This window comes from Pomacea canaliculata, linkage group LG3 (genome assembly GCF_003073045.1).
Source record: "Pomacea canaliculata isolate SZHN2017 linkage group LG3, ASM307304v1, whole genome shotgun sequence".
In the NCBI taxonomy this organism is placed as follows: Eukaryota; Metazoa; Mollusca; class Gastropoda; order Architaenioglossa; family Ampullariidae; genus Pomacea; species Pomacea canaliculata.
Window position 1 is genome coordinate 19,542,601 of NC_037592.1, and position 12,483 is coordinate 19,555,083.

At 38.5% G+C, this 12,483-nt stretch overlaps 1 protein-coding gene across 12 annotated transcripts in view; it reads right to left on the bottom strand.

The window, feature by feature from the left end:
• The window catches only part of LOC112559080 (mediator of RNA polymerase II transcription subunit 25-like), a 31,532-nt gene that overhangs the window by 11,580 nt on the left and 7,469 nt on the right, over positions 1 to 12,483 (bottom strand). For all 12 annotated transcript variants that reach the window (XM_025229989.1, XM_025229988.1, XM_025229979.1 and 9 more), the window contains exons 7-16: positions 12,286 to 12,382; positions 11,831 to 11,896; positions 10,762 to 10,839; positions 6,118 to 6,338; positions 5,857 to 5,890; positions 5,385 to 5,566; positions 4,393 to 4,675; positions 4,051 to 4,150; positions 1,581 to 1,746; positions 133 to 291 (exon numbers count right to left, since the gene is read on the bottom strand). In XM_025229989.1, coding sequence (XP_025085774.1) covers positions 133 to 291; positions 1,581 to 1,746; positions 4,051 to 4,150; positions 4,393 to 4,675; positions 5,385 to 5,566; positions 5,857 to 5,890; positions 6,118 to 6,338; positions 10,762 to 10,839; positions 11,831 to 11,896; positions 12,286 to 12,382 — 1,386 coding nt within the window. The remainder of the gene's footprint in view (positions 1 to 132; positions 292 to 1,580; positions 1,747 to 4,050; positions 4,151 to 4,392; positions 4,676 to 5,384; positions 5,567 to 5,856; positions 5,891 to 6,117; positions 6,339 to 10,761; positions 10,840 to 11,830; positions 11,897 to 12,285; positions 12,383 to 12,483) is intronic.

Sequence of the window (12,483 nt, forward strand, 5' to 3'; positions counted from 1 at the left end):
AACAAGATGAAAGTTAAAACAAAATCAAACTACTTATTATTTCATTATTTCTTGAAGCTAATAGCAGTTCCAAACAGTACACTGACACATTATGCCATACACATTCTACAAAAGAACTTGTACACAACTTACTCTCTGCTTATGCTGGGTCAGCACTGTTTTGATTCCTTGCACAAATGCACTCTGATCATTGGGAATGAGACCAATGAATGCTCGTTTCTTGGCACTGAACAAAAGAAGGATGATGCGAGTTTCCGATGCTGACTGTGGTGGAAAGTGGACGCACCCAGCCTGAACAGCAGCAACAACAAAGACAGCTATCAGCAGCTGCATGCAAGCACATGTGCCCAGACATAATAATAATCACATTTACAAAGTACCTTTTTCCAGGATTAACTGGACTCAATATAGTCATGAGAGCACACCTTTTTAACTTGTACTCGTCGGTGACTTTATATTTGACCCCACCCGGCACCCTGCCGCCCGGACCGGTTTGTGCAGATATGTACTACCTAGGGGTGGCATCTTAGAACACATCACCCTGTGCGTAAATGAATGAATATATAAGGGAGGCAAGTTCTGGAACATTTAGGATTTGTTCCACTATAGATTACTTCCCTTCAACAGCTGAAAAAGGGTGGGGGTGGGGAGTCAGCCAATCAGGTATTTCATTATGTTTGAAAGTAGGCAAAAGATTCTGTGATCAAGTGCATGCTAAAGTCGGTCACCGGTTACTTAATTCAACATGGACTTGTACTAAACAACTGAAAATAAGAATAAAATAGCATGTGATATTTAAATTCTAATGTATATTTTAATAAAATATGTTTGTTTGGTACTTTATGTTTGTTTATATCATGTAAATAATTTTTTTTGTTAATTTCTAATGGTTGACCTACTTCCCGATTAGTGAATTCTCTGTCACATAAAGTTACAATCTTTCATTTAATTTTACTACCAGAAAACAAAACCTATATTTCTTAAAATTTACACCATGTAAAAGTTTTTAAAATGCTCTTTGAAACGGAGTATCACAGATGATTGTTTATGTTGTAGATATAAATTTTTTAAAGTACCAGTCAAAATTTTATTTGCGGGCATTTAGAGCTTCGTCTACTGGTACCACAGCGCACTTTCTCCCTAAGTACAGAAAGAGTTAAGGTAGTAGTCCTAAATTCATAGTATGTAAAGGGGCAAACTATAGACACCCTTTCCAGAACCAAAAACAGCAAATAAAATTCTGTACCAAAATATTCCACAGAAAGTTTTTTTTTAACATTAACATATCTCCTCTCAGCCAATCAGTGCATTGTGGTAAATTTTCTTCCCACAGCCTGCTTACTAGGAGTTGTACTCTCACCAGCGGTCTACCTTTCTCTTTTCAAAAGTGACTTTCTACTAAATTTTACAGTTGCTTTTGATGTTGACTATAACACAGGCTGATCAACATTTTAGTGCATTTTTCAGGAAAAGACTGGAAAACTGAGTGATCTCCAACCCCACTGAGCCAGATCTAACTTAAACGTCATCAGCACTGTTAAAAATGTTCACAATCACTCAAGTTATGCACGTTCACTTACAAATCCAGTTCCCATAAGTTTGTGGAGATTTCTGAGGGCATCCTGATCAGTATTGGAGAAATGAAAAGCAACCTGGCGAGAATTCCGACACAAAGCCTGAAGTTCTGAGAGCATATTCTGAGGAAGAAGCTGTAGTGACAGCTTCTCTGGCCAGTTGACTGTCGACCTGAAATAGTTCATACTGGGTCAGTGCTTGAATAATTAAAAATAGTTTTTAAACATCAAGCTACTGTTATAAGTCTATTTACAATGCTACTCTGAAGTAGGTGTGGAAGGAGTTCTAAGCTGTCACACACTGACACAATTAGCCCTCCTATCTCACTTAAGTCAACATTTTCAAAGATTGTAGTAGTAGTAACAACAGCAACGATGATGATATAGTTTTACATTAGCCTTTATTCACATTTTTTCTTTGTACTGTACCAGATGGTGCGATTATGTAGAGTCCACCCTATTAGTCACCCAACTCTAGCTGTCTGCTTGCTATTGGTCAAAGCTGACCAATAAATAGACAGTACACAAAATCCACTCATCTCCCAATCCCACCCAGTCTAGCTAGTCTTTTGCTTGGCTACAACCAACTCAGTCATGTTTTCAGTTGCCTTTTCTTAGCAGAGTGTCATAGAGAAGTCTTGCATTGCCTGCCTGTGGTGAAATGAAGTCACCTGTCAACTCAAATGTTCACTGTCTCAACTGCCTGTCATGTTCGGTCAACTCGGTGTGTGATGTTTGCTGTTCCAGGTCCAAAGACAGATGAAGGTGGTCAGGAACAAACCATAGTGGGAAAGAACACATCACTCTATTCAGTCTCATTATGTAGCTATGGAAAAAGATTATAAAAAAAAAAGGCTAGACAGAAATACTTTGTCCCTCGTCAGCAAGTAACAGCAGTTTGAAGACATCACTACAGCCATCTGAGGGACTAGGGATGTTGGCACAACAGCTCAAACCTTCCTCTTTTTTACCTCCTCTCTGTCCCAAGGAACCCCAGCAGCATCAGACTTTAATACTCTATTCTTACGAGTCTTGATAGGTAATTGGGTGGCTTTGGGTCCTAACATTCATCCTCTTGACTGTACCTTTCTTGTATTTTATGTTGTTTCTTTTGGTAGCTGTGCAGCCTGCTTGGTTTGTTCCACCTCCCACCACCTGTTTGTTGTTCTGACTTTAAAATAGGCATATGATGTAGTAGAGGGTGAGGGGGCACAATAAGAGAGGATTTTCAATACGCTGTAGATATTTTTTCTCCTACTTTACTTTGTCCCAGCTAGACAACTCTGCTCCTTGTCTGATGATCGTCTCCTTACTCTTCCTGTCACTAGCACAACATATGGCCACAGGATTTTTATTGTGCAGCAAAACAATGGAACTCTCTCCCTTTCCATATCCACCACCTATCCACAATTATATCCTCTAAATGTGCACAGAAAATGTACCTCTTCTATAAACATTACTCCTAACACCCTTTCCCACCATGCTAGTCTTTTTTCACACACTTCTCTGCTCGTCTTTATCATGATACTCTCAGTTCTTGTTATTTGGTTCCTCTTTGCGTTTTCTGTACTTGTTTTTATTCATTATTAGTACTGTTGTTTATTCTTTCTTAGTTCATGTGTTATTCGTCTTTTTTCCTAACCCTTGTATGCTGTCCATGTCTCTTTCTTGTTCATAGGCATTAACAGCATGCTCCTTAGGAGTGTGAGTATGCGCTTTACAAATTTTGCATTTACTATTATTATTAGAAGCATTGCCTCTCTGTCAGCATGATGGTTTCTGGCTTGTTTGTGCTGGTACCAATAAGGATCAGAGTAATAATCAGCAACAAGGCAGCAGGCAGTCCTAACCTACAATCTGTGACCCTGGACTTTGATGATTATGTATGCCCTTTGGACATAATAAAGCTTGCTGCTTTTTTCTCTCATGATTTCTAGTCAGAGGCCCATCTTCGGCAAGAGGAGTACACTAACAATGCCTTTACCTATAAAGTGTAGGACCCAGATGAACTCTGTTTTCTCATCTCTGATGAGCAGCCATTCAACTCCCAGATGGCTACAACTGATTGATATGTTGAATTTGTAGCACTGCTGTTCATTAGTCAACTTTGACCAACTAGGAGTTGGCAGCTGGAATCAAGTAGCTAGTAGGGTGAAGTTCAATTAGTCATATCATCTAGTTAGTATGAAAAAGAAAGGAATTTCACCAACAAAAATGGTACTTTTTCTCATCTATTTTTAGCAATGCATATTGCCTTTAAATACATGAAGTACACAGTTTATGGTATCATCTGATTTATCATTATTTTAAGCTAAGCACAGTTTATGGTATCTACCTGTGCCTGACTTAATAACTCTAGCAGATACCTTTTTCTACAGCTAACTGGTGGATAAGATCCTGTATGCTCCTGACTATTTCGTATCCTAATGCAGCCACAGAAATAAAACCATAATCTTGCACAGAACTATGAACGTACAAGTCTGGCTCATTGGTAGCAATGGATATCCGACAAGTCAAAAGCCATGTTATTCTTTGCTGCTGAGCTGTCTTGGTTTTTTCATGGTATTCAAGGGCACCTGCAACATGCTTACAACATCTAACATGATGCTTTCATCTGTGACAAGTTTACAGAGTCTCATTTTGTGTGAAAAATAACAGCATTACATCTTTCAACACATGAGATTTATCTTTAACGCATCATTTACATTGAAAAGATACAGTGAACTGCCCAAAAATTGTATGACTATCAAATTATACATGCTCCCTGAAAATAAAACAACAATAAAATACTTGGACACACACATGTATCTCCCCTTACCTGTCCACACTATCTTGCGGTCCCGCATTGGTGGAGGCAGTGACTGCCTTGCATCTGTGGTCACGACAGTCCCTCCAGGCCCAACATTACTGACCACAGAAACACTGCTTGCACCTGAACTGACTGCCATTCCTGAAGGAAAATTGGGATTTACAGCCTGCTGGGGACCAGGAGGTCGCATGGTCATATTGGTCATAGTTTGAAACGGCTGCTGACTCATGGACATCCCCACGGGCTGGGTAGACATGGGGAGAGAGGTGCCCACACTCATTTGTTGCTGGTGCTGCAGTTTATAACAGGGGCTACATTTACATTTCAAACCAGAAAATGATATTGTTTAAATAGGAAACAAAACTGATTCTATAAACAGATCAAGATTATAAGACTAGAAAACAAATCATGAGCACCAAAAGGCTACAACACATAATAATAATAAATGGAAAATTTATACAGTGAATACTCACTCTTGTAAGGAGCATGTTGTTAGCACTTAAAAACAAGAGACATGGACAACATACAAGGGACAGAAGAACAAGCAAATAACATATGAACGAAGGAAAGATAAACAACAGTACCGATGATGAATAAAAGACAAATGTAAAAACCTAAAGAGAATATAAAACAAGGAGAGTATCATGACTTTTCAAAAGGAAGACGAGCAGGGAAGTAGCAATAAGTGGAAAAGGGGAGGAGGGTGTGAAAAAGACTAGCATTGTGTTGTTAAAAGTAAGGAAGAGGTGTGTTTTCAGTACACATTTAAAGGATTCAATAGTGGATATGGAAAGGGAGAGTTCCATTGTTTTACTGCACAATAACTAAAACTCCTGTGACCATATGTTGTTGTTCTGGTGACAGGAATAGTTAGGAGACGGTCTTCAGATGAGGAGCAGACTTGTCTAGCTGGGACATATGGGAAGGGAAGTTCCAAGAAATAGGCCAGGAGCCAGCAAAGAAAATAATGTAGAAAGGCTACAACATATAGCGACAAGTACCTGTTGTTGCTGTAGAAGTTGTTGTTGTTGCTGCTGCTGTTGTGAATGCTGTTGTGCTAACACTGAAGCTGGTGAGATCATAGCCACCTGTGCAACAGGAGCAGTCATCATTCCTTGGGTGGACATGGCCATAGTGCCTCCCATACCCATCATGGGTGACTGAGACATGCCTCCCGGGTGAGCTGTCACAAAACATGAATCATCCCCAGCTGTGAAATCAGATAGGAAAAAACTTGCTTTCAATGACAAAATTTCTACTCTGTGTCCATCTGCTCTTATTTATATATTAACTTTCCTACTCCAATTCTGTCAACACATCTACAAAGTCTTGTAAATAACTAAGCTGCATAGCAGCACTTATTTTAAAAAAGAGATTAAAATAAGGGTATAAAACTAAATACATATCTAAACACTTAAGACTAAGTATGCCTTTTACAAAAAAATTAAGAGACTAGTCATAGTAATCACTTACTCATGTATGGCTGGTTTGTAATGTCTCCTTTAGGCTGAAATGATTAGACACTTACAATGAGCACCATTGAACAATTTACAATGAGGTACAGCCAAACAAAAATAATTAAGAACTAACTTTCATTCACAGGCAAAAACTTCACCTTGGAGGTGAACATCTACTGTCAATACAGTTATTAACTTGGTCAATGAGAGCTGTTTTCATACCATATTTCAGTATCATGATGTTCATCAACATTTATCCCCATAATATGTTCCTCACCATCATGCTGGCACGAACTGCAGCTGCTTGTGCTTCGCTAAGTTGTGGCACTCCCTGCTGTGGCTGTTGTTGGGCAAGCAAGGACGATATCTGGGGTGAAATTCCTTGGGGCTGCTTGGATGGATGTTGACTAGGGTGTATGATAGAAGCATTAACCTGGTTAAACTGTGCCTGAATGTTTGGAGGCATCATGCTTGGGGAGACTGTGTTTTGATGAATGGCTGAAATACACAAAATACAAGAGGGAGTGAACTGAAAATCCCATTTTTTTAAAATTTACATTGTATTTTACAAATTAATATCACTTATCTACAAAATCTCTGTTTCATTCATCAATTATTCCAATCCTTAAAAAGTACATGAATTCCTTCAGAAACAAAATCTTTCCATTGATGCATTATCTGTTGCATTTCTTCACCTGTCCAGATGGTCCTTTTCACCAAGTATTTGACAGTACAAAAGACATGTAACAAAACACCTGTACTGCAAATGTTATGCTGCTTCAATCTGACTGCAGGTTGTCAATGTTTCCTGAGTAGATCTGGTAATGGTGATACTCCTAGACATGTGCTTCACAAATGGTTAATTTTTGTTTCAAATGAGAGTGTGACTTTATCTGCTGGTAGCATTAAACCAAAAGAATCTTTTTGGTTGGAGAGGAGGATTAGCTGGTGTCTATGGATGACACTCCTAGCTTCAAGGTAGTAAGCCTAGGTTTTATTCATCCATCCCAACTATCTACAGGAAGCCATCATCTTCAGGTTCATCACAAAAATTATGACCCACCAACTCATCACTCCTTCATTTTGGGAGTCAACTACCTTGGAATCCACAATACAAATACTTTATTTGTTGGAGTGGCAGACATGTTTTGCCACACTGAACTTTTTTATCATTAATTTATACAGGTAGTCCTTTTACGATGTTCATCCGTTCTTACGTGGCATCGTAAAGCGAATTTCGACGTAAGACGGATCATACGTTCATACAGTACTGTACCATAATAACAGTACAGTACTGCAAACACTTAGCCTATCCAAACACCTATCCTAACACAGTACCCTACATAATTATCAATAAACATAAGTACAGTAAAATATTGTGCAGTACAGTACATTTAATAATGAAATACTGTACTGTAAGTGCTGTAACAGTAATAAACAGTGTACGACGCTAAACCTCGTACGTTGGAATGAGCGCTGTGGTAACCACGAAACGATGTAACTCGAGACCATCGTAACCCGAGGACTACCTGTACTTTCAAAGTTTTCAGTTGCTTCGTCTTATGTTTACATGTACTACAATCTTAGACATACTGCAACCATACATGAATCCAAACTGTTTTGATAAACACATGCCATATGTGATCTGTAAATAAACACCTTGTTATTCACATTTGCCTCATAAATAAAAGGACAACAGAAACATAAAAGGTAGAACTTACACTTGCTTCTTTCAAAGATTATGAATTCAAATTTGTCTCAGGCATGTTTTGACCTTGTAACAATTGGTACACAGGTGCTTGCTACCAAGAAATCAGGGTCTATAAGTAGCAATGTAAAACACTTTTTTTCTGAAAATGCAGCTTTCACTAGCTTATCTTAGTGGGAAGGTCTTTTATAACAGTTTATTAAAAAGATACAAGAAATATACAAGAAACAAAGGATAGTAACAAAGAACATCAAAGCATGTTAAAATAGTAATATCAGATCAGAAGCAGTGCATGCCCACAAAGCATGCATGAGAGATGAGGCAGGGAGTATGAGGAAGAGGTAAATCTACTAAATGAAATAATAAATATTAAATTTGTGATTTATATAGGTATGCATAATCACATTCATGAAGGAGCATGCTCTCAGTGCTTAAGTAGGAAACATGGACAGCATAAATTATGAGGGATGGAAGAAGAGGCAACTATGCAGACAAATAAAAGACAAACACAGAAGAAATAAAAAAAAAAATGAGGGAGCAAATAGTAAGTGAAGGAGAGTGTCATAAATTTGCAGAGGAAGACTGTTAGGAATGGGGGAGTTGTCACCTCTGTCTGCTCGAAGGCAGAGATTATCACCTTTAAGGTGTGCTAGCTGTAATGCGTGGAATGGCTGATATGGAACAGATGAGTTCCACTGTTTTGCAGCACAGTAACTAAAAATTGACCTGTGTGCCATCCCAAACAAAGACAAGCAGAAAGACAAGTTAATTGACTATAATCACAGCTTTGACAACTACAGTTGAATCTCGCTACTATGCCACTCTCGTTATTATGCCACTTTTGCTCGGTCCCGACTATAAATTCAATGTAAAATAAATTTACTATGCCACCTCCTACTCTCGCTACTATGCCACTATTGTAAAGGCACGAGTTGTGAAATTCCGCGAAGCGCGTCGCATCTGGCGGGTCTTTCACGATGGAGGAGATTGCAGAGATGCTGTGCAGGGAGGAAAGCGAAGAGGACGAGATCGAGGAGGAAATTGTTCCATTCGAGGAAGCCCAGCTAGCTTGGAGCACCGTTCTTACAACAGAGAAGCAGGAAGCCCGGTGTGATGCAAGCGTGCGATCAACTAGACCAGTGGTTCTCAAAGTGTGGTCCGCAGGCATGTCAGGTGGTCCGTGGCTGACAGTCGTCATATGTCAGCAAAGTGATGTTTAAAGTGATGCTTTCCTCGCATTAATATTTTAATTACAAAGAACGAGCTTGGTGGCCCGCCATAATTTTTACTTAAGTAAAGTGGTCCGCGGTCAGAAATACTTTGAGAACCACTGGACTAGACAACGAGATGTATGAGATCCGCCGAAAGAACGACGATTCTTGAGAGCTTTAAACTGACAGGTAACTTGAACAAATAAAGCTGTTTTTATGAACCCTCGCTACTATGCCACTCTCGCTACTATGCCACTTTTGCTCGGTCCCGGTAGGTGGCATAGTAGCGAGATTTGACTGTATGTTGATTGGTGTAAGGAGTAATGCTCTTTGAACAAATGTGCTTGAGGTGCACGGTTAATAGATTTAATGGTAGGTAGATGGCTGTTTTGCAGCACAATAACTAAAAATTGTGATTATGACATAGTGAGAAGATGATACAGAGAAAACTAACTGAATAGAGTAACCTATTAACTGGATCAGTTGTTGATCGTTGAGAAAAATATGTTAGAGGAAGGCCATGAAGGTAACAGTAATGCATGTAGCCATTTCATAGTTAATGCAAGCACAAAAAAGAAGAACAGAACTTATTTATATGGCAAGAGACACAGCACAATATTTCTTAATGATGGTCCCCACTTACTTGAAAAATGTCAATCACACTCACAAACACACACAGTCTCACAGATGCCACTACATGCACTACTATATGTACACCTAAGAAATGAAATGCAAAAGAAAATAAAAAAGAAAATTCTTCTTCTCAATCCAGTCCCACACATGCAACTTACACCCCTTCTGCACACGCGAATATGCATGCACATCATACACACTCACTTTCTTGCATACACTATACACTATCCACATATTTAAGTTTCACCACTGACTGTATGCACACACTCAAACACACATGCCAGCATCCACACATGGATGCTCACTCACACGCTTGCACTATATGCAGTCTCCATAGAGTTCAAGGAGACATGGCCCTAACTCATGCCAGAGAGGAGTTCAGTGAGGCCATTTCATTAGCATAAAAACTGTTTCTCAGGTTGGATGTTCTGGCCTTTACATGTTTGTGCCTGACCCTGATGATGTGACAAAATAAGCCATTGGCTAGGTGTGATTCATTAGCCACAATCATACATGCCCTTCACAAACAGTACTGGGCACAGATCGTGCCTACAGAGAGTAGGTCAAAGACAGTACTTCTGCTAGCTGCATGCATCAGCTGCTCCAGCTAAACATTACCTTTCAGTTGGTTGTGCCATACCAGACAATGAAAATGTCACTGCACTCTCCATCACCACCCAATAACAACTGGACCATAATGTCCCTCCAGTAACCAGTCCAGTTAACATAAAAGAAGTGAACATTTACAGAAACAAACATGAGCAACAATGCTTTGTGCTATAAAGTTGAATAAGAATGTATGAAAAAACCTAATGAAGAGTTAAACTCAAGGAAAACTCAATCTAAATCAACGCTTTAGTGGAATCAACTGCAAAAGAAAAGTCTTCTAAGGGTGATTTTGTGAAACTAAAGGAAAATGAAATAGCAACATGCATAGACAGCTAGTCGAGTTAGACAAAAGATTTTGATCAGAGAAAATTGTTTGCATGAAAATACATGCTGACAAACTTAAGTTTCTAGGTAGAGACTAATGGAATGATCTGTGTTGTCATTATTCATCATGAATTTATTAACTTAATTCACTTACTCCATGCATGCCTGCATACGTTTATCTGTATGTATAGCAACAGCAAAACAGAATACATGCATACATATAACTGGTGTTTGTGTCTTGGATAAACACATAGGCAAAATGATTAGTTATATAATTTTACAAACTGCCTAATAAAGCAAAGCAAAACAAAATAAAAGGAAGATTGCAAATTGAAATCTTTTTTCAAAATTAACCGCATGAGTGGTGATGGCAACACAAAGAGAATTGGGGCTAGATGACAATTTGCACAGGAAACAAGTTTTTGCATAGACTCACAGGGCTGGCTGGAAATAACTGTGGACGGGACTTTGAACTGCGCATCAGGAGGTGCCAGTGAGGAGGCAGGACTGTGCACTGAGAAACACATATACAAACATTTCACTGATACTTTGGTAATCACAATGCACAGAAAGAAACACACTCACGCGCACAGGCACACATACAAACCCGTGGTATCTAACTGCAACACAATGAAACACATTAATCTGCATGTACACACATATGCATAGACCCACACAAAAATGCTTCTGGAAACACAAACACAGATACAAACCCATGCATACACATTTAGTGATAACCGTCTCATAACTAACCTCTTAACACCAAAGAAAACAGCTTACTTAGCACTACACTGAATGTGCAACACTGTTAGAGTAATGTGCAGCACTACCAGCTTTGACTGATAGACGAAATTACAAAATGCTTTGAAGTGCAGTAGTTCTTTGTTTCTGATTGTTTTTTGGAATTCATTCACAACAGAGGAACAAAAAAGGTTCAGCCAGTGAGATAGATCTAACAGTGTCATGAGAGTGGGGCATATGAGACTCTGACAACATCTTTCAGATTAACTACATGATTCAAAGAACAAGAGATCAACTATACAGCTAAAGCCATATTTTGTTTATAAAAGTTATTTTGTCAAAACTTGTGGAAACCACTTCAGTCTACAGAAGATAAAATAGTACTTTTTCTTTTTAAACAAAACACTTCACATCTTTCAGTCACAATACTGCTGTATGACTGTGAAGCTAAAATTAACAAATTCCACCCAAAAAGGTAAAACATCCTTATAAGGCTCTCAGCCAAGGAGATATTCAAGTATCTTAAACCACATCTCTCAACAAAAGCTTTCAAGGATGAATTTTCTTTATTTTTTAGTTAGGTAGACATACTGACTAACTGTTTGCTGTTAAAGCCATGATGGTCATTATTTTCATCTGCTCCCCTATAGCCTCATGGACAATATTAGTGAAAAGTTACATACTTTTTGTAACTTCTAAGGAAGCAAGAGAGTTCCCATTACTCATAATAAGCAAGTGTACAGAAGTTGAGCAAAAATGCTCACCACTGTGTCCAGTCAGCTTGACCTCACTCTGCTTGTCTTCCTCACCTTTCTGACTATGAGACTGCTCTGGAATACCAATACAAATTAATATAGCATTGATAACATAGTATTGTAGCTATTTCATAAAAGTCCACTGAAATGCTAGTAATTAATTTAAATCAGCATGCACTATGTACAGAAAACATAACTCAGTTGTAAATTATCACATACAAAAATTCAAAGACTAATTTAATGCAACTGATATATCTCTTACATCACTTTGTATTTTTCAAAAATAAAAACCCCTTCAAAGCTACCTGGTTCAGTCAGAAAAGGTGCATTTAAATCAATGGCAACAATATTCCTCTTTGAATAAAGGAGGCTTCAAAATATGGGAAAGGAAATGGAGGCTATTGTTTCACCATTAATAAACTCTTTCTTACGTTACAACAAAAGAAATGTCACTAAAAGAATACCTTGCAACTGATATCCATGAAGCAAAACCATATGTCTAGGGTCTGTGGTGTAGTCTTTCTGAGGATGAGCTGTATATGTTCCCTGCCCAGCTCCTGCCTAACAAAGTACACTTAATAATAATTGGATTTATAAAACACATTTTCCCATGTGGATATGAGCTCAATGTGCTGCACACAAAAGACTACAAACTAACTGAC